The 26,688-nt window shown below is 42.9% G+C and overlaps 2 protein-coding genes across 3 annotated transcripts in view; both read left to right on the forward strand.

Moving 5' to 3' along the window:
• Positions 1-747: 747 nt before the first annotated feature.
• Positions 748-9,834, forward strand: LOC146208984 (procathepsin L-like). Its single transcript, XM_084596698.1, has 8 exons — positions 748-847; positions 1,832-1,952; positions 2,897-3,039; positions 4,148-4,339; positions 4,954-5,145; positions 6,049-6,214; positions 7,456-7,561; positions 9,644-9,834. Exons 2-8 carry the CDS (start codon positions 1,850-1,852, stop codon positions 9,741-9,743), a joined length of 1,002 nt encoding a protein of 333 aa, XP_084452824.1. The 5' UTR covers positions 748-847; positions 1,832-1,849; the 3' UTR covers positions 9,744-9,834.
• Positions 9,835-14,228: 4,394 nt separating this feature from the next.
• Positions 14,229-26,688, forward strand: part of LOC146208985 (cathepsin L-like) — a 31,644-nt gene continuing 19,184 nt past the window's right edge. The window contains exons 1-3 of one of the 2 annotated variants that reach the window (XM_084596704.1): positions 14,229-14,525; positions 16,743-17,064; positions 23,840-23,966. In XM_084596704.1, coding sequence (XP_084452830.1) covers positions 23,864-23,966 — 103 coding nt within the window. In that variant the 5' untranslated portion in view covers positions 14,229-14,525; positions 16,743-17,064; positions 23,840-23,863. The remainder of the gene's footprint in view (positions 14,526-16,742; positions 17,065-23,839; positions 23,967-26,688) is intronic. The other variant, XM_084596709.1, reaches the window with a different exon arrangement.

Consider the following 26,688-nt stretch of genomic DNA (forward strand, 5'->3'; position numbering starts at 1 on the left):
TTCGTGAACAGAGCCCCAAAGAGAGCGCAAGTGCAGCACACAGTGGCAAAGAGGTAGGTGAATGGATAGGATAAGGAAGTGAGTGGCGATAACATGCGTGACAACACCAGTCACAGGACTTGCATAGCTGGAGATAGACTGGAAACATTTTTTTTCTCCACCGGTTGTATTCGAACTGATAATAATGGGGATGATGACGTCGTCATTTTATTACTTATCGTATGGATTTATTATCTTCGTACATTCTGATTTCAGAAAACAGCCCCCTCGCTGCCACTTATAGAGCGATTTAGACATAGTGAACCCAATAATCTAGTCCGCCATTGGCAAGAATACGGAGGCTAGAAAACAGTATGCAGTGATCTGTCATCCAGTGATATTAAAAATCTAACAGCGCAGGTTGTTGCCAATGTTTATCGCAACTGTTTTAAGACTAACCGTGTGCGCACAGTACTTATATGGCAGAACTTTCCTACGACTCATGAAGCCGAACGACGTGACGGTATAGTCCAAGAGCCGCACCCGGCTGGTTATCAAGAAGGGCTGATAATAGACCTGCTGAATACCAGTCGTTATCGGCACTAAGCGCATGACCGCAGCCCTCAGCGAAATTCAATTGTCCGACAAACAATGACACATGCCTCCAGGGCACGGGTTCCGACCAGGAACGAAACCTATCAGTTCGTCTTATCAGGTCCGATAGTATTGTGAAACTTTCTCGTGCCTCAATCAATATCACCAAGAGAAATTGTGAGGTGCAGCAAACATGCTTCGTGCGCAAGTATAAAACCCGAGAGAAGCGGCACCAACGGTGCAGAGTGCGTTCGAGCAGGAAGATCCTTTGACGGTAAGGTTACCTCATCGTTTCTGTCTGTCATTTCTCAGAGCTCTCGCTGCTGAAAGAAATCTTACCTGTATTTTAAGCACTGGGGATTTGTCGCTAAAAGATATATTCTCGAAATATTATTCGGCATTTAAAAACTGTTACCAGAAAAAAAAAAACGCGCCTTTCTTCAATTTAAGAAAAAATCTGAGCCCGAAAATAGCTCAGTCAATTTTCCCTTTCCTCCAGTCAACTTTGTTAAGAAAAGTATTCAAAAGTGGAAGGACCCCGCCGGGGTGGCGCAGTGGTTACGGCGCTCGACTACTGTTCCCAAGGACGCGGGATCGAATCCCGGCCTCTGCGGTAGCTTTTCGATGGAGGCGAAAGGCAAGGCGCCCGTGTGCTGTGCGATGTCAGTGCACGTTAAAGAACCCCAGGTGGTCGAAATTTCCGGAGTCCTCCACTACGGCGTCTCTCATAGCCTGAGTCGCTTTGGGACGTTAAACCCCACAAACCAGACCAAAAGTGCAAGGAGCTGTGCTTTCTCAAACCATTTCCGTAAATGAACTACGACCGCAGAGCTTGCAAGATAAGCATATAAAATAGCGCTAGGTTCTCAGAAATGTCTCCTGCCTACTCAGCAGCAGCTTCGGTCTTGGCATGCGGGAGGGCCGTTATCGTACCTGAAGTGCTATCTTTTCACTTGAGCAGGGGAGCCCCAAAGCACGCTATCGTTTTTAAAATGTACCAAGATCCCTTTATTACGAACAGAAATTGATTACCACGTTACGTGTGCATAATAAATTAGATTTTGTTTCACAGCAAAAACTAAACTGGAACAACGGCCTCATTTCCACGGATAATGGACCATAGAATGGTGACCTGGGCCAGGGTAGGGTGGGGCAGACAATCTGCAGGCCTATTTCGGCCTCTAACTAGCTAGCAATGGTTTCAAATGAAGACTGCTTCTGCGCGTCGTCACATTTCCCGTCATTGCTGCCCACACAGACGGTGCCCGCCTCCAGGATGCTGCGATTCGCTCTTCTCTGTGCCATTGTGGCAGCAGCCACGGCAGCAACTTCACAAGAAATCCTGCGCACCGAGTGGGAGGCGTTCAAATCAACCCACAGTGAGTACAGCCTACTCTCCAATCAAATAGTGTAATGAACATTGCAGACGGAAACATATTTCGGACGTATCTCGAGATGTCCTCTATTTTTTTATTCAGAAATTGGAACGGTTGCATCATAAACTGGGATTGTGTGTTTCTGATAGCAACTTCTGATAACGTGCACAAAGTTCAAAGTACATCACAGTTCCTTGTAAGTTATTAACAGACGCTCTGGGGGCACGGACATTCACGTCTCAGTTCGAAACGCCGCATGCCATATTGCTAGAATAAAGAAAAAAGTCAAATGTACTTGATGGCATTCCTAATGCTTTTCTCCATCAGAACTCTGACGTTATTTTCCATTACCTTTACGTGATTTTTAATGCATAACTTGATCAAAGTTGTGTTCTTAGTGATTTTTAAATTTGCAGAATAGTGCCAGTTTTCAAGTCGAGTCAAAAGTTAAACAATGGAAAATATACGCCTATTTACTTCTATGCACATGTTTAAAGTTGCTTGAACTTATATTAGCTCATCATATACCCAACTATCCTGAATCGGTCAACTTCCATGTCGAACATTAGCATTGTTCCTGTAAAAGGGTGTCTACTAAAACACCGCTAATATCCGTAATTCATGGCTTTTCTGTGGCCGTTGACAATCGTGAACAAATACATGCCAAATCATTTGTTTCTGTACCGCACGGCTAAAAGAAATCGGGATGCCGGTGATATCCCAGGAGCTGTACCATTTACAGACCAATGTCGAAGGAACAAGAAAAGGCAACTGGCCATTTATCAGAAAGTAATACACTAATCAAACTCTCTTTGCATTTAAGTACGTCTGAGTATAGCTAAATCTCTGTACTGTAGAAAGTTTCTAAACTTTCAAAAAGCAACCAAGTTCTAAACGCCCTAATGTTTCTATGCGTTAGTATAATCAGAAATGCCTGTATATTCCAGAGAAGACATACAAGTCCAATGTGGAGGAGCTCCTTAGGTTCAAGATCTTCACAGAGAACAGCCTCTTTATTGCTAAGCACAATGTAAAGTACGCTAAAGGCCTCGTCTCTTACAAGCTCGGTATAAACCAGTTTGCTGATCTGGTGAGTAACTTTGGTATGTTCCCACCTTGTCTTTTTCCATGTGGGTGCTTCCCTGCTATGTAGCTGGCATTTTGTTTACTGAGAAAGTTTAATTTGCAAACGGCTTACTGACTTACTTCAGTTGCGCCAAATACATTGCAGGTGCAGGTTATATCCATCAGCTGTCTTGCTGTGCTATATGTCAATCAAAATTGTAAGCTCAGTGACGTTATTGTGACGTTACGCAGTCAGAACCTTACCTGTGTTTAGAGGCAATATGGCGCGTACATGAAAACCTATAGCTGTAGTAATGGTAGGGTAAAATAAATGATAATTTTTATTGAAGCACAAATCATATAAGGTAAATTACAGTACTCATATTTTGTTTATCATAGCGTAGTATAGCAGCGGCAGCTTATTTCAATCACTTTATTGCAAGACCTCGCCCTCACTCCAGACATCTGTAGCCATTTAGCTTAACTCATTTTAGGATGGAATATGGACTCATAGGATATCTTCGTACGACGTTTTTTCAATATGTTAATTCGCTCCATGGAGTGCCATTTAAAAGTTTTTACGTTTAGTAGCCCCGCATCAAAAACCAGAAACTTTATTCTTCAGTACCATGTCGCCAATCTTTGTCAGCGTTTAGATGTTCATCATGGGAGTAAAGCCAGATTAATCTGAACGGGCATGTTTTAAACACTTAAAGAAAGCATTCAGTTCAATTAGTTGCACCACCGATCGTCTTTGTTCATTTTATATTACAATAACTAATCCAGTCGGTTTAGGGTGTTTGGTTAGTTATCTTGACTATCTGCCAATGTACTGGACCATCAATCTGAAGGGATTCTGATGCGAACCACATTCGTTTTATTTCACATAGGGTGAAATTAATTGCCCCAGGAGTATACAGAGTACCCAGGAATTTCTCTTTCACATTTCATACGAAAATAAAAAGAATACATGCCTGGTGAGAGGCACACATGCTGCGTGGAATTCATGCTGCGTTCCACCTGCGCTGGACGGGTCATTCGGGTCGCAATGTTAATTCAACTGCCTTGGTAACACTATCAGGACACGATTTACTTAACGATTCTCCGCTAATTATTTTCTTTTCTTCGCGCAGCTCCCACACGAGTTCGTTAAGATGATGAACGGTTACCAAGGGAAACGACTGGCAGGTCGTGGCTCCACTTACCTCCCGCCGGCTAACCTGAATGATAGCAGCCTACCGAAGACTGTTGATTGGCGCAAGAAGGGAGCCGTCACCCCCGTCAAGGACCAGGGCCAGTGCGGATCCTGCTGGGCATTCAGCAGCGTAAGTGCTTAACAAGTGGAAGCAACACGTGCTCTGTATTCGACACCGCATAAATGAAAAACCACGTTTATGAGATCTTAAACTTAGTTTCTCGGTGTCTATAGCTATTTTGCAATTGTCATCTCTTTATCATGGCCCATTATACGCGGTATAATAAATATTTCAGCCGCTAGTATAATTGGTAGTAAACATAACGTGCATGACATTGTACTTGGCTATGCTGGTAAAAACATTTGCTTTAATTGAGCAAGAACGTAATCCTTAACTTTTGACTTGACTTCGTTAAGCTGTAAAGCGTCGACTAAACTACGCAGCACTATTTATAGTGAGAGCTCAAAGGGAAGCCCGTGGCCGCACCCGTGAACACCGTTTTTCATTTAGAACTCTCTGGGTCCAATATGAATAAAGGACTTAACTGATTTATTCGAAGAACTCTCCCAATGATTTTACATTGGAGAGTATAGACTTCCGAATATCTAAAATGCAAATTTCTGGCCAGGTCTATCAGGGCCATGCTAATAATAATGGTAACCAAGGTGCTTTGTTTGAATAGTGAAGTTCTTTGTTAACTAGTAGATATAACTTACGAAAAATGTTATGTCGTCGTTACGCAGACTGGATCTCTCGAGGGGCAGCATTTCCTGAAGACCGGCAAACTTGTTTCGCTTAGTGAACAAAACTTGGTCGACTGCTCCAGCGCCTACGGCAACCAGGGCTGCAACGGAGGACTCATGGACAACTCTTTCAATTACATTAAGGCAAATGGCGGTATCGATACCGAAGACAGCTACCCTTACGAAGCTGAGGCAAGTTAAAGCGACTAGTTTTACAATGATTTCGACGATCACTACAGAACATCTGCCCATGCATAATTAGACAGTATGCATTTCACGAAACCCTCCAACATAGCTGCTTGATAAACGCCAGACAGGCACAAATGCATCCGCTCAGCAACCTAGCGATCAAATCACGCACACACTCGCATACACACATAAATTCAACGAAGCTGGAGAATAACTGGTGGCCATTAAATGAAGCGAATGTTTTGAGAACGCAGGGCATGTATAGATGCTACAGTTAGCTAAAGACTCTGTCGGATGCTACAAACGGCATATGTGAAGGGCGCTTCAAAACGGGCAGGAATGCGCAGGGCTTCAAAGATAAATAGTTTCTTGTACGTTAACACAAAGCTATGAACCCGTAAGGGTGCCCAGGGATATCGGTGATATAAGACAAACAGCCGTGAGGCAAATGGCATGCCGCCGTTGATAAAAACGCGACATACGCAATAAGGAAGACATCGATATTCTGTCCCAACAATAATGTTCTAACAGCGTGAGTATCCCCACGATCCCGCTATAAGAGTCACTATTTTAATGCCTGTTACCGCTCCATTCTACAGACGAACGCACCAACCGGTGGATTTAAGTCAGAATTTTCTTACTTTACATATGTCACTTTATTCTATAAATGCCGCACGTGTCGCCCCCTAAGCAAATCAAGCACCCATCCTGAAGTCAAATCTACCTTTTCCTTTTTCATGTATCTAGGCCGCACTCCTTGTCTCGCCATTCCAAAAACAAGTCCCCTAAACTCGTAAAGTTTGCTTGTACACCTCACAAATCTGAATACCCTGACATTAATGAGTAATTTACACGGCATTAACTGTATTGACAAAAAGTTTGTCTTTTGTGTCTTACGGCATACAGGATGGTGACTGTCGTTACAAGAAGGAAGATGTTGGTGCAACTGACACTGGTTTCGTCGACATCAAGGAGGGTTCCGAGAAGGATCTACAGAAAGCCGTGGCCACGGTCGGCCCAGTTTCCGTCGCTATCGACGCTAGCCAGCAAAGCTTCCAGCTCTACTCTGAAGGTATCGCTGTTGTATTTTTCTTTTTAATTCCTATTTCTGAAAAACATTGCTGTTAGTAGTAGTCGTTATCGCTAATTGAGCTGACCGTTATGAGTGGAAAACAACTAGGGGCGGTTCGTTTTTATTTCTAAAAAGAGAAAAATGAAGATAGTATGTAAACTTTGTTTCGGCACTGGTAAAATTGATTATTGTTTTCTCAGCCAGCAAGCATATCTAAGTAGATTATGCGTTTTGTAAAGACTACAGGCTCCATCCAATAATATGGCGGCTGTAGCCACGAGGAAAATCTTATGAACTGATAAAATACCGTTGTGTCCGTATTATGCTCTTTCCTCCCTTTCTTGTACCCTTTCGTCCAAAGCGAGTTCGAAAGTGTGGTTTATAGAGCATATTCCATAGTCAATAAACTAAGTTCCTTGCGTTTCGCTGGTGTGGCAATTATGGTTACGCAGCGATAAGAACTAAAATCCTATACCGAAAGGTTCCGAATGCTATGCACTCTGCACAATAATTTTCCTTGTACGAGCTTCTCAGTATTATGCCTTTTCTCTGCAAAATGAAGTGTTCATAATGGTTTGCTTGGATATTATAGATTTTTTTAAGTTGATTTTTTCTAAAAACATCAAAAAATTTATTTGTTGAAGGAAAGAAGGCCTCGAATCTTTGCTATATCTGTAACCCTTGCCGCCTATTCAATTCTTGAGATCTCACTTTAATCAGGCAGCACAGTTTTGCATATTTCAGGGAGGTGCATTATTGTTCGTACAAATACTACTAATCTAAGATGCACAAGACAGTTAAACTACTTCCCATAAATTTAATTATATCTTGAAGAAAATTCACGTGGGTGGAATAAATAAAATTTTGTCTTTCTTGCCTTGTTCTCTATTAGCATAACCGTACATGTGTGATGCAAAAAAGGTTCCCATCATACAGCATGATTAATTATACGTTATGTCAGCCTTGCAATAGTATACGGAATCTTAAGCTGCTTCGATCCCCAGTGCTCTGTAATATAGCTTGTGGTGGAACTTTGGCCTGAAAGCTAACACGATATGCCGCTGTGCCGTCCTCTAAAAACTAAGTCGACTGCTACGTACAAGTAGCGCAGACAGACACAGACAAATACGAGACAAACACAGCGCAGACTGTTTACATGTATATGCCTTCGGTGCTAACCTGTCTGATTGAACCATTCTTATCCTAAGTTCTTATCTTTTTGCGTTATGCATATACCGCAGGCGTCTACGATGAACCTAACTGCAGCAGCGAAAGCCTTGACCACGGTGTCCTTGCCGTCGGATACGGTGTCAAGAATGGCAAGAAGTACTGGCTCGTCAAGAACAGGTGAAGAAATGTAGATATTTTTGATAGCTTAGTTTGTTTCTTCCTTGCTTACTTGTACCAGTGTTATGATGGCTTTGGATATATTTGCATTTAAGTAAATTTTTTACTACGCTCGCAAAGGCGTAACAAATGTCACGCACATTGTTGTCCATGAATTTCACACGTGTTAAGTGTACCTGCAGAGAAAGCGTTTCTTTATCAACCCCACCACTGAGCTGCACATCCGTTTAAAATTTTGCTTTGCACTTTACTTAGCTATTTTTGTTTAGAGTTTTCTGCGCTGCGTTCTATTCCACAAAGATTAATGCATACTGCCAGCACACAGTCTAATAACCTTGTAAAATAGAGAAAAACATTAGTCTCGCTAAATATTGCCTCGATGTAATTCGGTAAAACTCAGTAGTACTTGCGAGCGGGCTAGTTGGCTATACGACTCCGACGACCTCCGGCGCTGCATGGCCGTACACAAAAAGCAATACACACCCAAGAGAATTAAACCAGGACGTTAACACAGATGATGCGCGCTCATCTGAATTTCTCACTAACAAGGGGTATTCTATTGGGAGAAAATTCATGTACTTCTGGGGAAACGAAGCTGTGCGGTGCTGCTATGTGGAATGGCCCTCCATGATGGCTCGGAAAGGGTTTCCCTCCTTGTGTGTCTTAACACCAAAGAATGGTGTCAGGGTCAGCTTCTTGTATCCCTTAATTTTCTTTGTTAATGCTTCCTTGCCCATCTCTTAGAAAATATCAGCCGCTTGCTTATGGGCTAAACAAAGCTGTCTCCTAGAGATTTTTCTTTTCGACTCGAAGTTTTTTAATATTCCTTCCTTCGCATTGGCCTGGTAATCATCTTTGTGCATGACAGCAAGCTCTCCCGTCTTATCAGTGTTATCTGCCGTGTTATCTAATAGAGCGTATCATCTTTGTTAACGTCCTGGTTTAATTCTCTTGTGTGTGTGTATTGTTTTTTGTGTATAACCATGCAGCGCCGGAGATCGTCGGAGTAATTCAGTAGCTGCGCATAATCGTTTAAATCGTATGTAAGCGGCACTACATTTGCTGCCCAACGAAGGCCTTCCCTATGTTCTTTAAGCTCATTGTCTCCGATAGAGGTTGCGGTAAACTTCCCCGTCGCACCACCCCCTTGACTTCAATAGTGGTCTTGATAAGTCGGCGCTCAATTGAAGTTCACTCCGTTATTGTTCCACATTGCGCTTAATTTCGCGCTGCAGTTCTCGGCAATAAAGCCTAGTTCGCTTTAGCTGGCAGATTAGAGATTACGCACTTATCAATAAAGTGCGTATTGAGCGGGTGAAAGAATGTTGCACAAGCACTGCCTTTTATGTGATCATCCTATGTGAGCTTAAGAGTGCTATTGCATGGACAAAGCTTCTGACGATAAGCTCTTCCGTAAAAATAAAGAAGTGTGGCAGCAGTGGAGCTAACGCTATTAGCTTTATCGTGGAACACCGACGTGCTTTCACTTTGTTCTGACGGCTGTGCCTGGCCTGGCTTTGAAGACGCTAGAAGCCATAACCTAACACGAGCATCGCAATATTGGTGTCCTTCGTACCACTGCACGAGTCTAGAACCTATAACAAGGCGAAAATCTCCGTTATTTCATATATTGGAGATGTTAGTCAACTAAAGGAAGTATCGGAGTCTTTCTGCATCCCGAAACTGTCTCCTCGAATGTGCCCTCTCTTATCAAATATATGAATTGCCACGGGTTTGATGATTCATAACACCCATTTAAATCTGTCCCATGGCCAATAGGATCATCTGCTGAAGAAAAAAGAACAAATTTTAGTCGCGCCTTAAGGTGGTAGTAACAGGAGCATCAAAGCGTAGGAATACGTACTTACATCTTCAGTAGCCATCGGTATTAGCCGAGCCAAGAACCAGTTAGCAATGCAAGAATGGCAATTGTGCTTCCATTTCCTGTTAAAAGACCCTTTTTAGAAGTGCCTAGAGTTGTGACATTTATCTGTATGAGGCCTGCTTTGTGACTGCACATTTTTGTATCCGCCTGTTATTCCACTGGATGTTCTTATTTATCTCTGCATGATGTCGTTACAGCTGGGCTGAAACCTGGGGCCAGGACGGCTACATACTCATGTCACGCGACAAGAACAACCAGTGCGGTATTGCTTCTTCTGCCAGCTACCCTCTAGTTTGAATTAGGTGCTAAAAAAAAGAGCCTCAAGGCGGATCACTCATAAATTATTGCCGCATCACTAAAGAAAATAAATAAACCGCCATAATCGCCACTTTGTGTCTACAGTCCTTTCTTTACTGCAAGGTATGCTGCAAACCAGATGTCACACGCAATATGTCATGAAAACAATGATGCAATATTTCTGCATATTATATAGTAAAAAAAAAACGAAGAAATATTTCCAAAGAGATGTTACAAGCGCTGTAAGTTCTAGTTGCACTGTTGAAGAACAAACAGCTTGGGAGGTGAGATCCATCTCCTCCCCAATTATTAAACAAAAAATGCTAGTGCTCGGGGTTCGGTGGCATTGCTTGATTTTCGTACTTCACATCACGATGCCAATAGATTATTAGCAATGAAAGTATCGTGTATTATGGACTACGATGGCTCTCCCTTTGGATAGGCATTGCGCAGACGTATGGCTGAAATGCTCGAAAAGAGGCGGGTGACAGGGCTGCGGTAGATGAAAACAAAAATAAAAAGAAAGGTTAAAAGCTCTCCCAGGCATGCACGCTGCGTGTATAATTTACACGAATGTTAATCCGAGTGTTAAAGCCGTCATCTTTAATTATACACTTCCCTAACCCCCCCCCCCCCCCTCCCCCCTCGCCTCAGACCAAAACTTACGCAGGCTTTCTGCAAAGGATATGGAATGTAGGTTGTCGGAAACAGCCTGACAACACAAAGGTTTATTATGGGGATATATTGCTTACATACATTTGTCATTTGGTGGTTTCTAGAGTGCTAGATAAAAGGCTCCCGATATTACTTTCTAAAAGCTAATCAGGTTATTGTCACTGAAACTACCACCATCCCAGGAACGGGAGATAGTAAAATGCTAACTAGTGAACGTTACTAGCACAAAAAGTCGAAGAAAAGCATGTAGAGTGCAAACATAGACTAGTTAATTTGTTAAGTCTACAGAGTAACTCTGGTTGTGAGGGATGCCATAGTGGAGGGCTCCGGACATTTTGACTGCCAGGGGGTCTTTAACGTTCGCTTATATCGCTTAGTCAGTACAGTGGAGCATTGCTGTTCGCAGCTATCAAAACGTGGCCGCTGTGGTCAGATTTGGAACTTCGTCCGTGTGTTAAGCAGTGTTGCGTCCAAAACACTCAGCCACCATGGCGGGAAGCAAACATAGCGGCAGTCAGAGTACAGGTAATGTTTTGAGTGTGTTGCAGGTTCATATGCGGAATGAGATCTGTGCCCACAGCCTCTGATACTTACCAGTAATATGTAGGGCCTTACTCATACGAAGAAGTATAAACGATGGGTATATACGTATAAACGGCGAAAGCCAATATATTATACAACTTTACAAGCCACACCAACCCTCCCAGGTTGTGTGAAAATCCTTATTCAGGAATGGCCACGATAGCAGGACAAGCCAAGCAACAGGTTCGATCCACTAAATACCTTAATTACCGCTGCATAAATATAATTACAATGTACGTGTACTTACTCAGCCGTCTGATAATTATTCCTACAACTTTCCTTTAGAACAAATGAATGGTAGCTGGGAACGAATTAGCGACTTTAGGTATAAAAAATGTGGAGATGTCTGATGTTGCAAACTGCTTTAAGGAAGATAGTAAATGTTCAGTAAAACAGCTATAAAAAAGTCTGTCTTAATATTTGCTGCATTGAATACGTTGTTAGGACCTTTGTTTTTCAAAAGAAGTTAAGCCTGAGTTGATTGTGTATTCAGGGGCGGCAGGGAAAAGATTCCGCAACGCACCCGAAGTGCATGGATAGTTTACGTTTCACCATCGTTATTGTCTCTTGGTTGGAGGTGGCCAATTTTTCAAGATATGGAAATATGAGATGTTATTAGTTAGAGCGGCCGTCTGGGCTGCAGGAGGTAGTTAGTTCGAAACCCAGCGCTGGATATCCACCATTGAACGTGAGTACAAGCCGGCCGAGCGTTCGGGTTTCCAAGGAGTGTGCGCACGTGAGAAGCTCTGTAAACGCCGCAGTGCCCCTGGTGGGCCAAACCGTATTTCGAACAACCTCGCAGCTTGCTAAGGTAATTCATGTTCGCCTAAGTTCTCACTTTGAGTCCCGGCATCAGCAGTAGCATCAGCAGCAATTAAATCTGGCGTAGGTTATAGGGACACCCTATGCCGTTCAAACGGGAGGCGTTAGAGACGTTGTGAATAAAGGGAAGAAGTAGTGTCTGCGTAATTGTGCTAGCAGTCATTTTTTACTAAAGGAGAGGAGGTGTGTCCACCTAAAGCGAGACCAAATTTTGGTTTTTGTGTTGTACTCCTTTATTAAATTCTTATTTTTCGCCTTAGAAATTCGTAAATATTTTGAGTATAATTTGTATAGCATATTATTTGAAAGGTATTGTATCGCTGCAGTGAAGTTCGCGCACTTTGGTGAAGCAAGCAAAAAGGTTTGGCGAAGTAAATATTCTGAACATATTGTTTTCTCCTAACTGTACCACTAAACCTTGCCAATAAATACATATTGAGATCTCCGTAAGCAAGCCCGATCATCCCCATTTATATAAAACACGGCCACGTTAGTTTTTCTTTGCAATCTTGTTTCCTCATGTGAACGCATGGTAAATACAGAAGGCAAATGTTTATGCGCTTCGAATGCTTAGGTCGTTTTTTATTAATGTCGCTTTTAAGACATTTTACTATATCCACCAACAATTTCACTTTGAAAAGATATCCAAGAAAGCTATACATAGTTGAATATGGTGTAACCCTTCCGAAGTGGTAGGAGGCTTGGGTACTAGAGAGCTAAGCCTGGAGGCATGGTTCAGATGCTAGAGGCTAAGGCTGCTAGTCGTTAGCAGCAAAACAAGGCGGTAATTCAATGTGCAATCTCAATGTGATTTGAAACTCTGGCTGTGAACCTTATGGTCTGGTTAATCCTCAAACCTTCACTGTCGGATTTGTCTTAGTCAAATGGTCCTTACGGTGGTCCCCTTTGTATCGTACCGCCATTAAAAAAGTCTGTCTTAATATTTGCTGCATTGAATACGTTGTTAGGACCTTTGTTTTTCAAAAGAAGTTAAGCCTGAGTTGATTGTGTATTCAGGGGCGGCAGGGAAAAGATTCCGCAACGCACCCGAAGTGCATGGATAGTTTACGTTTCACCATCGTTATTGTCTCTTGGTTGGAGGTGGCCAATTTTTCAAGATATGGAAATATGAGATGTTATTAGTTAGAGCGGCCGTCTGGGCTGCAGGAGGTAGTTAGTTCGAAACCCAGCGCTGGATATCCACCATTGAACGTGAGTACAAGCCGGCCGAGCGTTCGGGTTTCCAAGGAGTGTGCGCACGTGAGAAGCTCTGTAAACGCCGCAGTGCCCCTGGTGGGCCAAACCGTATTTCGAACAACCTCGCAGCTTGCTAAGGTAATTCATGTTCGCCTAAGTTCTCACTTTGAGTCCCGGCATCAGCAGTAGCATCAGCAGCAATTAAATCTGGCGTAGGTTATAGGGACACCCTATGCCGTTCAAACGGGAGGCGTTAGAGACGTTGTGAATAAAGGGAAGAAGTAGTGTCTGCGTAATTGTGCTAGCAGTCATTTTTTACTAAAGGAGAGGAGGTGTGTCCACCTAAAGCGAGACCAAATTTTGGTTTTTGTGTTGTACTCCTTTATTAAATTCTTATTTTTCGCCTTAGAAATTCGTAAATATTTTGAGTATAATTTGTATAGCATATTATTTGAAAGGTATTGTATCGCTGCAGTGAAGTTCGCGCACTTTGGTGAAGCAAGCAAAAAGGTTTGGCGAAGTAAATATTCTGAACATATTGTTTTCTCCTAACTGTACCACTAAACCTTGCCAATAAATACATATTGAGATCTCCGTAAGCAAGCCCGATCATCCCCATTTATATAAAACACGGCCACGTTAGTTTTTCTTTGCAATCTTGTTTCCTCATGTGAACGCATGGTAAATACAGAAGGCAAATGTTTATGCGCTTCGAATGCTTAGGTCGTTTTTTATTAATGTCGCTTTTAAGACATTTTACTATATCCACCAACAATTTCACTTTGAAAAGATATCCAAGAAAGCTATACATAGTTGAATATGGTGTAACCCTTCCGAAGTGGTAGGAGGCTTGGGTACTAGAGAGCTAAGCCTGGAGGCATGGTTCAGATGCTAGAGGCTAAGGCTGCTAGTCGTTAGCAGCAAAACAAGGCGGTAATTCAATGTGCAATCTCAATGTGATTTGAAACTCTGGCTGTGAACCTTATGGTCTGGTTAATCCTCAAACCTTCACTGTCGGATTTGTCTTAGTCAAATGGTCCTTACGGTGGTCCCCTTTGTATCGTACCGCCATTCCCAACTCCTAACACAAAGTCGAATTTGGTTCCGCAGAAGAAGCATAGATAATGTCTTTGGGGAACGCGTTGATGATAAGTATAAGCAGGAAAATACTTCAAATACACGGGTTTGATAATTGTTCTTGGCCAGCGATAGAGATTCCGGGAAAAAACTGCCTGAAAACAATCCTCACCTACGCAGCATCCCTGCTTATCAAGCCAAAATAATGTGTGATAAAGGCCACTCAACATGTGAGCCAGGAAAATATCTTCAGTCAGCGGTGTTACGCTACTATCTTTCTCATGTGCTTCTACGCCCTTTTGATACTTTCATCAAACTAATGCATTTCTTTCCCCGATTCTCTAGTGCACCGTGATATATACGCCCTCGTTGTGTTTGCAAAGGTACAAGGGTCTCGACCAAAGTTCTGATAACAACTGCAGTATTCAGGTGAGCTTCAAGCTCTCCATTGTTTCCTGTTGCTCTGAATGTCATACTGTAGTGGTGCTGGCCAAAATTCGTTTGACTTGTTCGATGCAATATGTATGAACCATTTCGCCGTAAACTATACTGCTCTGGAAAAACAGTACATGTGAAGTCCGCTTGTATGGTTTATTATGACAAAGATAGTTTATTTCTTATTTTATTGTGACATATGTTCCGCTATAATGCACCTCCGCACAAAGACTCGTACAAAAAACTATAAACATACATAGCCACAGAGCAAATGCATCATCATTATCAGCGTGAGCCGGACTATACCTGTTGCACGGCGAAGGCGTCTCCCGTATTTAAACAACTAAACCAGTTCTGTGTTAGCTGCCTCCACGTGACCTCTCATCCATCCAACTGACTTTCTGCCGCCCCCTACTAGCTTTATTTCTCTTGGTGCCTAATGTGTTGCCTTTTCTGACCATCGATTATCCTCTATTCAGAATACATGACCTGCCCATGCCCATTTGTTCTTGATTTCCACTAGGATATCAATAGCTTGAGTTATTTCCATGCCAACTCGGTATCCTATCTATCTCCTAACGTTACGCATGCCATTTTCCTTTCCATAACCCTATGCACTGTCCTCCTTTTAGATAAAACACTTTTCGTTAGCCTACACGTTTATGCCCCATAGGTGAGTACAGGTAAGATGCAACTCTTATATACTTTCCTCTTATGCGATACTGAAGGCAGTTAGTAATAATCTCCGGGTTCCTACCAAATGCGCTCTAACCAAATTTTATTCTATAAACTGATACGGGGGAAAACAACTGCTGCGGTTCAGGTTACTAAAGATTTGAGGAACAATGGAGGGTGTGTCGTGCTTGAAAACCTAGCCACTCTGTAAACGCAATTACTCATGACAACGAAGGTACCAAAATCATGGACACTACTAACATTTTCTTAATTCATAAGAAAGGGGATGCCAAAGACTTGAAAAATTACAGACCAATCAGCTTACTATCTGCTACGCACAAGGTATTTATTAAGGCTATCATTAATAGAATCAGGACAGCCTTAGACTTCAATTCACTAAAGAAGGAAACAGGTTTTCTGAAGGGTACTCTACTATCTGAGCAAACAACTGAACTGTAACGCATTCAATTGTCGGCAAAAGAATATCTGCATGCAGTCACAAAAGTGAACTTGCCATCATCGCGATGGTCGACACTCCTTGACGTCGGAATATAATAAAACAGCCCCACGAATATAGGGACAACCAAGCGACAAACATATGCGCTGTCCCTTTTTGTACAGTTTTTGACCATATACCTACCAGCATGCATTCGTCGTCGTTACCCATTCTACCTATAATTGCACACGCCTTTCAAAGAAATGTAAAGCCTCTTGATGTACACATAATTTTTTTGCATAGATTTAACATCATGATTTAATTGTTACACCTCTGAAAGCAATAAACGTTTGCTTCAAAATTTTACTGAGAGGTGCTGGTGAAGCGCAAGCCCCTCCCTTCGTGTTACCAAAGAGTGCAGCCCAGGTAGTGCTAGGCCATAGAAAAAATGATATTCATATTGCCAATGCAACTCAGCCTGTGCCAAACTCCATCAGTTAAACAACGAAAATCTTAAAGTAGATATACTAATGGAGGACGCGCTCGTTAGAATTCTGGTACACCAGTAGTTCATGTTGCTCACCGAGGGATTCAGAAATTTCAAGGGATCTCTTCTTTGACAATAAACGCAGTAGAAACGAAAAACTGCATAACCAATACAATACCACAAAATATTCTGTATTTCGGTCGTAAGCGTCACATGTTTCTTTAGTTCTGTAGTTTCTGCGCAGCAGTTTTCTGTGGGTTGTAGTTATTGCTAGCGGTTAACTTATTGCGTCGGCAATCCCCGCCTGGGCGGCGGCCGTGTGGATTTTGAAGCATACGTGAAGCGTTCGGAGCATGCGTCTTGGATTGCCTGGCTGAGCATGTAACCCAGGGTAAAGAGAACCCCCGCCTGCAGCGCGCATCCGCCGAAAGTAAGTCGAGTCGGCTCCGTGATGGCTGGTGCCGTGCCGTCTGTGTTTACCTGTCTTTTTTTATATTTTCGGCATGAATGGGCCTTCAGTGCAGCAAATACAGCGTCCATGTTTTGGTGTGAGAGAGTGAGATTACGGGGCTGCGAACAGTGCGTCGTGTTGTTCTTGTTGTTGTGGCTGTAGGATGAAATCAACATTCACCGACCTGCTACTCGCTCTGTAGCTGAACCACCTCCACTGCCTCGTGCGGACAAAGAGAAAGTAGACAAGAAAGAAAAAAGAAGAGGGAGAGAAAGACGCGCGCCGCCATAACAGCTATCGTCCACCATCGCTGACGCGGTGGCGGGCGCAATGACGGCCTCAAACTGATAAAAATTCAGTGGCCGGCTGGCCCCCGCCGCACTACCTGTCCCAGCCCCATCAGGGCCATCCTAACAGTGCGTCGTCAACGACAGAGGAAGCTTGACGAAAAAACGTGCGAAAGTGCACGACGAAGACTGAATTTGTAAGCAGTAAATTTCTTTATACACATTTATAGCTTTTCGTCTTTTATTGTGCGTTGAGTGTTTCTGGTTCCTTCCTGCTTTTTTAACATTCTGGACTACTTTTTGTTGTAACTATAAAGAATAATAATATTACTTCAGAAAGTTGCCCCTACTGGTTTCCTATCGAAAATCACATATAAATTCGATCGCAGCAGCAGAACAATTTTTGGGATTTTTCCGACGGTTGTTTTTCTTTTAGATTGCGTCAGTGCAATTTAGAAAGCGGAAAAACCTATTTATTTTCCCATAGCCCGAACGTGTCGCAAACACGACCCCGCAGAAAATTCACCCTTGTCGATGAAGGCGATGCTACGTTTGGAGGCAGTCAGTCATGAGTATTTCTTCTATACCTGAGTTATTTCGCTTCCGGCGGTGGCTGCCGTTTGTGGATTCGCATTCGCGTAATCGCACTTTACTATTCGCCTAATCAAAATTTCTCTGATTTGTGTCTCTATTATCACCACGCAGGCTGGAAGCAAGTACGCATTCGTAGCGACCACATTAAAACACGTTGCTAACCGATCTGCAATGGTTGTGCGGAACTTAGGGTGTCCACTAATGCACCCGAGGGTGTCGAAATGAATGCCGGCCACGGGAGCCGCTTTTTTATGGAGCCAAAAAGCTAGACGCCTCTCGGCTGTGCGATATCAGTGCACGATAATGAACCTATGAACCTGAGCCGGTCGAATTTTGCGGAGCCCTCCACTACGGCGTCTCAATAGCATGTGTTGTATCGGCACGTTAATTCCCTCGTAAACCAAACCGACATAACCGAGGCGTGAGAGCGCGCTTGCACGACCTAGGAGCAATGTCTCTCCCTATCCAAGTGTCTCCAATTAGATGATAATTTTACCCGATCATCTCAACGAAGCTGTCCTTTTAAACAGATATAGTAAAAAATTCCTATATTTTCGGGCCATTGCATAATCTACCGTAGTCAGTGTCCCGGCATGTCACCTGCTAACTGTGCTAGAGGTAAGGTGCAGATTATAGCGAAAACTAACTTATGGAGCTATTTCTCTACTCAAGTTCATTTGTGGGATTCCTCCATGCGAGCTTGCCAAAGCAACTGTGATGCGAGTCGTTGCCGTAGTGGCTGTATCTCCAGCTCTTTCGCTTGTTGCCCTAGCAGCTTCGACGCCAGCCGTTGGAAAACTGCCAAAGCATTGAGCAGGACGCCGGCATGCACACAGAATGCTCCTGTGAGAGGCCTCTTATAAGCGAGTTGATGGCCTGGCTCCGCAACCAGTAACTGCCACTCGCAGCAGTATGTGTAGTTTGCTTCGTAGTTTAACGTACATGGTATTGCTGGATCATGGAAAAAGCAAGAGAGTTCCAGAAACCCATCTACTTCTGCTTTATTGATTATGCGAAAGCGTTTGACTGCGTAGATCACAGCAGATTGTGGCAAGATCTCCAAGAGATGGGAGTTCCAATTCACCTCATCTGTCTCCTCAGGAACCTGTATGAAGGACAAGAGGCCACAGTCAGAACTGCGCATGGTCTTACCGATTGGTTTCCGATTGAGAAAGGAGTGAGGCAAGGCTGCATACTGTCGCCCTGCCTATTTAACCTATATGCAGAGTGCATCATGAGGAAGGCCGGTCTGGATGAGTCTTCATATGGAGTGAAGATTGTTGGAAAACGTATCAACAACCTTAGATATGCGGATGATACCACTTTAATGGCAGAAAGTGAAGTGGAACTCAAGAGACTTTTGATGCGCGTACAAGAAGAGAGTGAGAAGTTTGGGCTTAAACTGAACATCAAAAAGACAAAGATCATGGCGTCTTGCCCTATCAAGACCTGGAGCATCAATGGACAAGAAGTGGAAGCTGTGACAGATTTTCTCTTCTTGGGCTCCAAGATTACCTCGGAAGGAGACTGCAGCCATGAAATTAGGAGACGCCTGCTTCTGGGAAAGAGAGCAATGGTTAGCCTTGACCGCCTAGTAAAGAGCAGAGACATTAGTCTGCCAACCAAGATCCGTATAACTCGTGCTATGGTCTTTCCAGTTGTGATGTATGGATGCGAGAGTTGGACTGTGAAAAAGGCTGACCGCCGAAGAATTGACGCGTTTCAATTGTGGTGCTGGCGAAGACTCTTGAGAGTTCCTTGGACTGCCAGAAGATCAAATCAGTCGATATTGTCGACCATAAATCCTGACTGCTCATTGGAGGGTCAAATTTTAAAGTTAAAACTCAGCTACTTTGGTCATCTGATGAGAAGAGAGGAGTCGCTGGAGAAAGATTTGATGTTGGGAAAGGTTGACGGTCGCCGGAGAAGGGGTAGGCAGCGAACGCGATGGTTAGATGGCATCCTCGAGGCACTGCAGATGAAGTTATGTGATGTTAGGAAGATAGTGAGAGACCGGAAAGCGTGGCGTGAAATGGTCCATAGGGTCACGAAGAGTCGGACACGACTGAACGACTGAACTGAACTGAACTGATTGCTACTGCTATCCATGAAATACTGAGGGGCGGGTTTTCATTGTAGGCGTGCTCTGAAGAATGGGGAATGTTTTCAGACTACCACTGCGAATCATAGCGTTGGGATCAGCCATAGGTGTGCCGCGGAAACTTCCAGTGCAACTATGGAGTGGGCGCAAACAACGAGGTCTTGGATAAGGTGCCGTCCGCGATAACGTATCAGGTAGGGGAGGAGCGCAAAAACATAGGAAGAAAAACGTAGTCAAAGATACGCTATTGAACAGAATTTCCGTATCGGCAATGGCATTTTTAGGTTCAAAGCTGGCATCTAAGAACAAAAAAACCATGAAATAATATTTGTTAAGAAATGAGAAACCTCACGTCAATTTCAGCAATGTAGACAGGTTATCGTCCTGTTTTTATTTGTCATGGAAATATATATTGTAGTCTTCTCACTGATGCAATGGGCGTATTAATTTTACTAGTTACTTTCTTGCTCGTTTTTTTAGGAATGCGCGTGAACTCTTTCAGGCCTTACCGCGTGTTCTTTAGGATTCGTCAGAATACAGGAAAACGCATCAGAAACCACGCTTTTTCTATAACACTAGTGCAGTACAGGTAATTGCTAAAATGCAGGGTTACTGGCTACAGCAATACCCGGCGATGACAACCCTGAACAGATATGAAGACGCAGAGTGCAATAGCTCATTGCTACGTGACAGCTCATTGTGCCTTCGGACCTAATCATAAGGCACATACATTCAAAATCACTCGAAGTGGAAATTATGGAACAAAGCTGCCTCCGAGAACAGGCTCTCAAGGCAACTGGACTGAGCTGAACGATTTCGAGGATGTAAAACAACTGATATCAACCTATATATAATAAAAAAGGACTCAGCCGGGATAGTGGGGCCCCTACGCCCTAATACGCCCTACCCTTTAACATCGCCTGTGGCCAAGGATAAACCAGCCCCGCCTGTGGTAAATATCACATAGCTCCTTGCCAACCTTACGGATCTACTAGACACAAGCCTGTCATCGAGGCTGATAGTGGTGTCAATGTGTCCAGTCTTCCACTCTCTCTTTCGAAACAATTATGTGGCTCACTAGGGGTTTAATCTTTTGCCTTACGACAGAAAACGTCAATGAATTCCATTTATTCCTGGATTTAAGCAATTTCACAATGAGCCTCCGTCTCCATTAAGACTTCAATATCCACAAAAATAAACGTGAAATTAACAAGCTTGGAATCTCTGATAAATTATGGACGCCAAAGGAATACAGAGATAAACATTTATATATGTACATCGCTGCTGTTCAAAAAGTTATCCTAGCCGCGTATAAAAATAAAAACCAAAAGCAGTCCGTAACAACCTAGCACTCGAAGAAAGCCAAGCCCTCGACGCTTTCAGTCAGCGGTTCAACATTATCATCAAACCTGGGGACAAAGGCGGCGCTATTGTTTCGACAAGGCTAAATATTTAACAGAATGTTTCCGACTATCACGAAATAAACACAGCGCGAAGAAACAGGACACAGAGCGCCAGTCCCGTCTTGTATGTGTCTTCTTCCTGTTTCCTGTTTCCTCGAGCTCTGTTCATTTCGTTATAGTTACGAACCAACTAGCCCAGACCAAGATCTTAATTGAATGTTTCCGACATCTGCAAGATAAACATTTTCACACAAATTGGCTAGCGACCCCACAAGAGATTTTGAGACCCAAATCAGCAATCAGTTAGAATCTCTGCTTATAAGCTAAATATATCCCGGGATGTATTAAAAATAATGAACCCCATCCGACCAAGTTCACGGCAATTCTGCCCTCTCCTAAAAATTCACAAACCCAACCATGCCGGACGTACAATGGCAAGTAATGCTGTGTTACTGTTACTGCGGCTAGTAACGGTACACTGCGCGAAAATATTTCCACCGTCCTTCACTTACTCTTTAGCACATTATACATACAGGACACAAATCCCTTCTTCAGGGTTGTGTCCATCCTTAAAATTTCAGGGGAAAGCTTCTTAGTCACAATGCACGTGACAACCTTGTACATGAATATCCCCCATTCAGACGGAATACGCGTGACAGTGGATGCGTACCTAAAGACGTACCCTCATGTGCACCTGAATTAGGAACCCCTCTCCAGTATTTCTGGCTTAGTGCTTACTCACAATAATTTCTAATTTGGGAAAGGCAATACCTTCAAGTCAACCGTATGATGATGGGAACAAACCCTATGCCAACATATTCATGGCGGATCTCGAGATGTAGTTCCTGGTTACTCAGTCTCTAAAACCCTTCCTCTAAAGCGTTTTCTGGACGCTTGTTCCTCATTTGGCTCTACGATGAAGCCAGCCTGTTAAAATTTATATAAGATTAGAATTCATTTCACCAATCCCATATTGTTAATCCACAGTATTTATACATCTTTAGCTTATACGTTACAATACAGAGAAAAGGAAATGTGCCCAAGACAGCCCCTCTAGCGGAATTCCACCTTCCGCCAGGAATATCTGCGTTCAAAAAGCAGCCAATCACTCCACTGTGAAACTAGCATAACCTTCTCACAGGCCGGTACATTCCGCCGGGTCTGCTCAGAGTTCGAGGACTTCGACTGCCGTGCGGAGCAGCTAAAGACTAGTCTTCTAAAAAGGAATACTGCCCATCCATTGTCAATGATAATATTGGGGAGAGGTCGATGCATAGATAGAAATACGATATTCAGCTTTCAAAAATCACAGGAGAGCAAGAGGCCTATAAACCCCGTTCTTATCCATTTCCCAAAAATGTCAAAGGTCATTAATATCCTACCGACACCTTCAACAATATTCAGCAAAGCATCCACGTGTCTCTCATTTTGAAACATCCACAGACAACAGTATATCAGCGCTCTACAAACTGAAAAGACATTTTTCTTAAATCTAAAACGACCGTCAATACTAACCTTAACCCTGGATACAAACCTTGCGGAAACCCACGTTGTAAAGTTTGGAGCCATATGCAGGCGACAAACATTGTAAAAACAGACTTCTCTCATTTTACATTTAAAAATAAAGAAACCTTGAACAGTGACAGCGCCAGTGTGGTGTGCATGCTACGCTGCGATATGTGCGGCAAGAAATATATCGGCAATACCGAAACACCATTTCGGTTTCGTCAGGTCACCGCTGACAATAGGCACTTTCGTCGCACTTCGCTTCTTAGATTTGAAAGTGGATGAAGGATAACACCGAAGTGTAAAATGACGAGGGATAATACTTATCGACTGCCTATGTGATCAGCCTCAAAGGTAGACCACGACACATCTACGAGGGTGGATAACATATTCGAAAATAAAGAAACATAATTTTGTGCAAGTCAGAACTTGCGTACAGAATAAAGTGAGTAAAAAGGCTGACAGCTATAAAAGTTAAAAAAAAATCAAACGTACCAAAAAAAACAAACTATAAAAAGAACGACATACCAGGAAGAAAATTAGGCAATCTAACAACAGAGAAACCTGTAAAAAGCCATATCATGTAAATATTCGCATTGGTCATGCATTGCTTGCTGTATTAGAAACACACATTCACTTAAACTGTCTGCTGCCTGCTCCGATGATTCGGAGATATTCAGAATCCGTACAGACATACGTTACATATACATAAAAACACATGAACGATCTCACATGCACATTTGCGGAGTGCCGCTAAAGAGAATCAGTATACCACGATCCGCGATAGACAAAGTGGCCCTCAACCGTGCGAGGGCGGTGCGCACGCGGTGACTGGTGCCGACGCGGCAGGTCTACGTGCCGACATTCTGCAAGTCTATCGGCGTTATTGCATTCGCAGCGGAATGCACAGTGGAAGCCACAGATTTCAGCTAAATATGCTTGAGCAACATGGGGCAAACGTATTTCTATAACTGAAGTGTAGAGAACAAACACCATGCTTTTGTGCCATTCTTATTCTCGCTCCAAAACCCGATTAGACGCTACATTTTCCTCGGTTATCATTTCTGGAAATTGTTTTAAAGTAAATTCACTCTAAAGATACTGTGAACAATAGCGCGTATATTAAATAAACGTTTATTTCTACTCTGAAGTGCGGCCTAGAGCGTCAGCAGCCGCACCACTCCGATTGCCCATATGTAGTGAACACTATGCTGAGGCGGGCAAAGGCGTTTTTAGCGGCTACTCATATCTGTATAGCACGCGTTTAGTGAAGTATTGTATTGAAAGAATCTGAGTGTACTGAGCGAAACACCTTCATATGTGACAACAAAATACGCCTTACATGCAATTATTTACTTCTGCTTGCAGTTACGGACTGGTCTCCTGTTTGCAATGATCAGGTACGCTCTCATATTAGTGCTTTTGGTGCCTGCCTCCATGGCTCTTCATCAAGACCTGCTGAACAGGGAGTGGGAAGCCTTCAAAGTAGAGCATGGTAAAAGTATTTCCGTTCTCACTGCTTGTAACATAATTTTTAATGTTATTCACTACTTCCCTGGCAGTCCCAGCCATTAGCTCAGGATAAGTGTCAAGGATCGTGCTTGTTGCTAGAAATATTCGGCAGCGTCTGAATAATTCGGGTGTAGAGTTGGGCTACAGTAGGACAGAATGAGTAGAAATTACATGATGAAACTCCGCGAACTGCGAATTTTCCACCCTCTGACATAGGTAAACACTCAAACACGTTTTTATAAATATATATGCTTCAGATTTGTGCACCACGACATCATTATTTCTCTCGCTTATTCATCATTCTAAGGACTGCTTATTGGATAAATATTGCCAATCTTTAAAAGATAAGTGCGCGTGGCGCTGTGTATAGCACTGTAGGTACTTCATGACTCCGTAATAGTTAACAAGCCACAAGCGAGAGCTAGCTTTTGTTCTATATTAAAGGAATTGCGATACAAAGCTGACACGGAAAAATGAAGCAACGAACAGGTAACATAAACGATGTACAGGTGCCGACATAAGTAAGCAGAGCACGCTTTTTCTTTCAAATTAAAATTGCGTCTTCTACCCTGGGGATACGAAATAAATATTTATCTATGCGAGAAGGCACTGACGACTACTACCAGTTTGTATACATATGACTGCCAGTTTCAATAACGCTATGCGCGAAAACATTTAGAAGGATATAGCGTGCTCCATTAGTTTTCGCACACATATCGTACTTCGAAAAAACTACCTTCACCTTCCTTTGCACAATCTGCCCCAACTAGCCCAACCATTGCATTTCGAAATCTTGCAAGGCAACTGACGGTGCGCTGTCACATAATGCATTTAGCGCTTCGATCATTTCTCTTTATGCTTTTGTATTCACGTGACCTAGTGTGATATGATCCTTTCGGTGGGGCATGCATACTTCATTCAGTTTGTTTTCTTGCGCAGGCTTGGTTGGCTAGATCGGTATGATCAGGTTTCCGTGTTTGCAATCGTGATAACGAAACGTCTGAATGCTGGGGTGCTTTATCTGTAAGAAGTGGCGGCTTGTTCCCTCAGTACACAGTCCCAGAGCCGCGACACACAGCCCCCTGGAGTACTCGCATTTTTTTTAATGTCTGCTACAGCGCGCCCCCTGGGCTGCGTATGACTCTCAAGAAGAGAAAAGTATACCTAGCAGTGCAGTTTCTAATCTGCAAATTATGCAAATTATTTTCTGGCTTCAAAAAGGGCTCCAATAAAAACCGACGAGGAAAATTTTATTGATAATACCTATGAATTGCTGTATAGTTTGTATATTTGTTAGGAATACCTCTGTACCAAATATATACCCTCAACCACAGCACAATACAATTTTTCGAAGATTTGGCTCTTTTTTGGAACGTACTATGCTCCATTATACTTAAAACCGCATAATGAAACCGCAGATGTTATATAAAAGCCGTGAAACGAGTGGTGTTACTCTCAAATGTGGGAATGAGCATAAAGAATACCGCGAAAATGATATTTGGGGGTGAAAATAATGAAATAAAAGAAAAATATCATCCTCTACAACGTTTCCTGTGCATTTAAAAACCTCAGTGCATATTCATATACTGTAAAAACATTCAGGCGTCAAAGTAAAAAAATTAAAGTTTTTCTGAAATTTTGAATTAGACCAACGTCTGCTATTCTGAAAACTTCGAAGAGCTGTCACATAATCAGGCATTTTTTTGACAAAGGTATTGAGGGCAATTATATGAGCCCGCTCAGTAAAGAATCCTAAATGTTATCGAGTAAATCAGAGGTAGTAGAGCGCAAACTCTGGTATATACGCGTGGAATATTCTTTTCAGATTGATCGTCAGGACTTTTTTGGACCATGATTCACGTTTCACTATCCTGCAGCATGCGGAACGATTGTTTTTTGACGAACTTGGAAAGCCCAGAACCCTGTTGTACAATGTTTGCTTTTCTTTAGTCCTTCACAATCAACTGGTGTGCAGGCCGCTTTTCGGGATATCGAGTTAAAGAAAATCATATTTCAGATGTATCGGGCTGAGTTACAATTCGGTCAGCACGCACTAGATGGGCGGTATAATTGATGCTGCATCCCCTACTCTGCTTCTTCTACAGGGATTATAACCGAAATTTATCTACGTAATCTAGGTAGGCGCTTATTATCATGCCATACAACCAGATTTTAGGCTCCTCTTGTCGTTTTCCATGTAAAGGTTTAAAATACGGGGTCAGGCACGACCCGACCGCGAGTAGCATTTCTCATTATAGTGAACGTACACACAATTCGGGTAACTCTATATAAGTTCTAGGAAGCCTGCGACCCTTTCTTAGTACGTGTTGTTGAATATATTGTGGCCGAAGCTATTGATTGCTTTGCTACGGTAGTCAAAGCGCCTCATATCGATACGCTATAAAGCATGTCGTTTATGGTCTATTGACAGGCATGCTACTGGTAGGCATCCCTGTAGAACTACGCAATTTTGGTCGAGCCCGAAACTTTAACGAATCTTGTGCCTGAAAATATGACAGGTGCTCTTGAAGATATCTTGTAACTTGTATCTGCCATGTTTACCCGTCCTCTATGAGCAGTCAGAACAGGCTGTCCTCATTATGAGTTGTATGCTGAAAATCCCAACTCTTTTTTTAATAACCTCTCACGTCATTCTCATGCTTTCAAAGCACAGATTCGTCCAGGGGCTTGCTGCTTTTTTCTCG

The sequence above is a fragment of the Amblyomma maculatum genome, chromosome 1, assembly GCF_055883805.1.
Source record: "Amblyomma maculatum isolate TAMU_Amacu chromosome 1, ASM5588380v1, whole genome shotgun sequence".
Classification (NCBI taxonomy): domain Eukaryota; kingdom Metazoa; phylum Arthropoda; class Arachnida; order Ixodida; family Ixodidae; genus Amblyomma; species Amblyomma maculatum.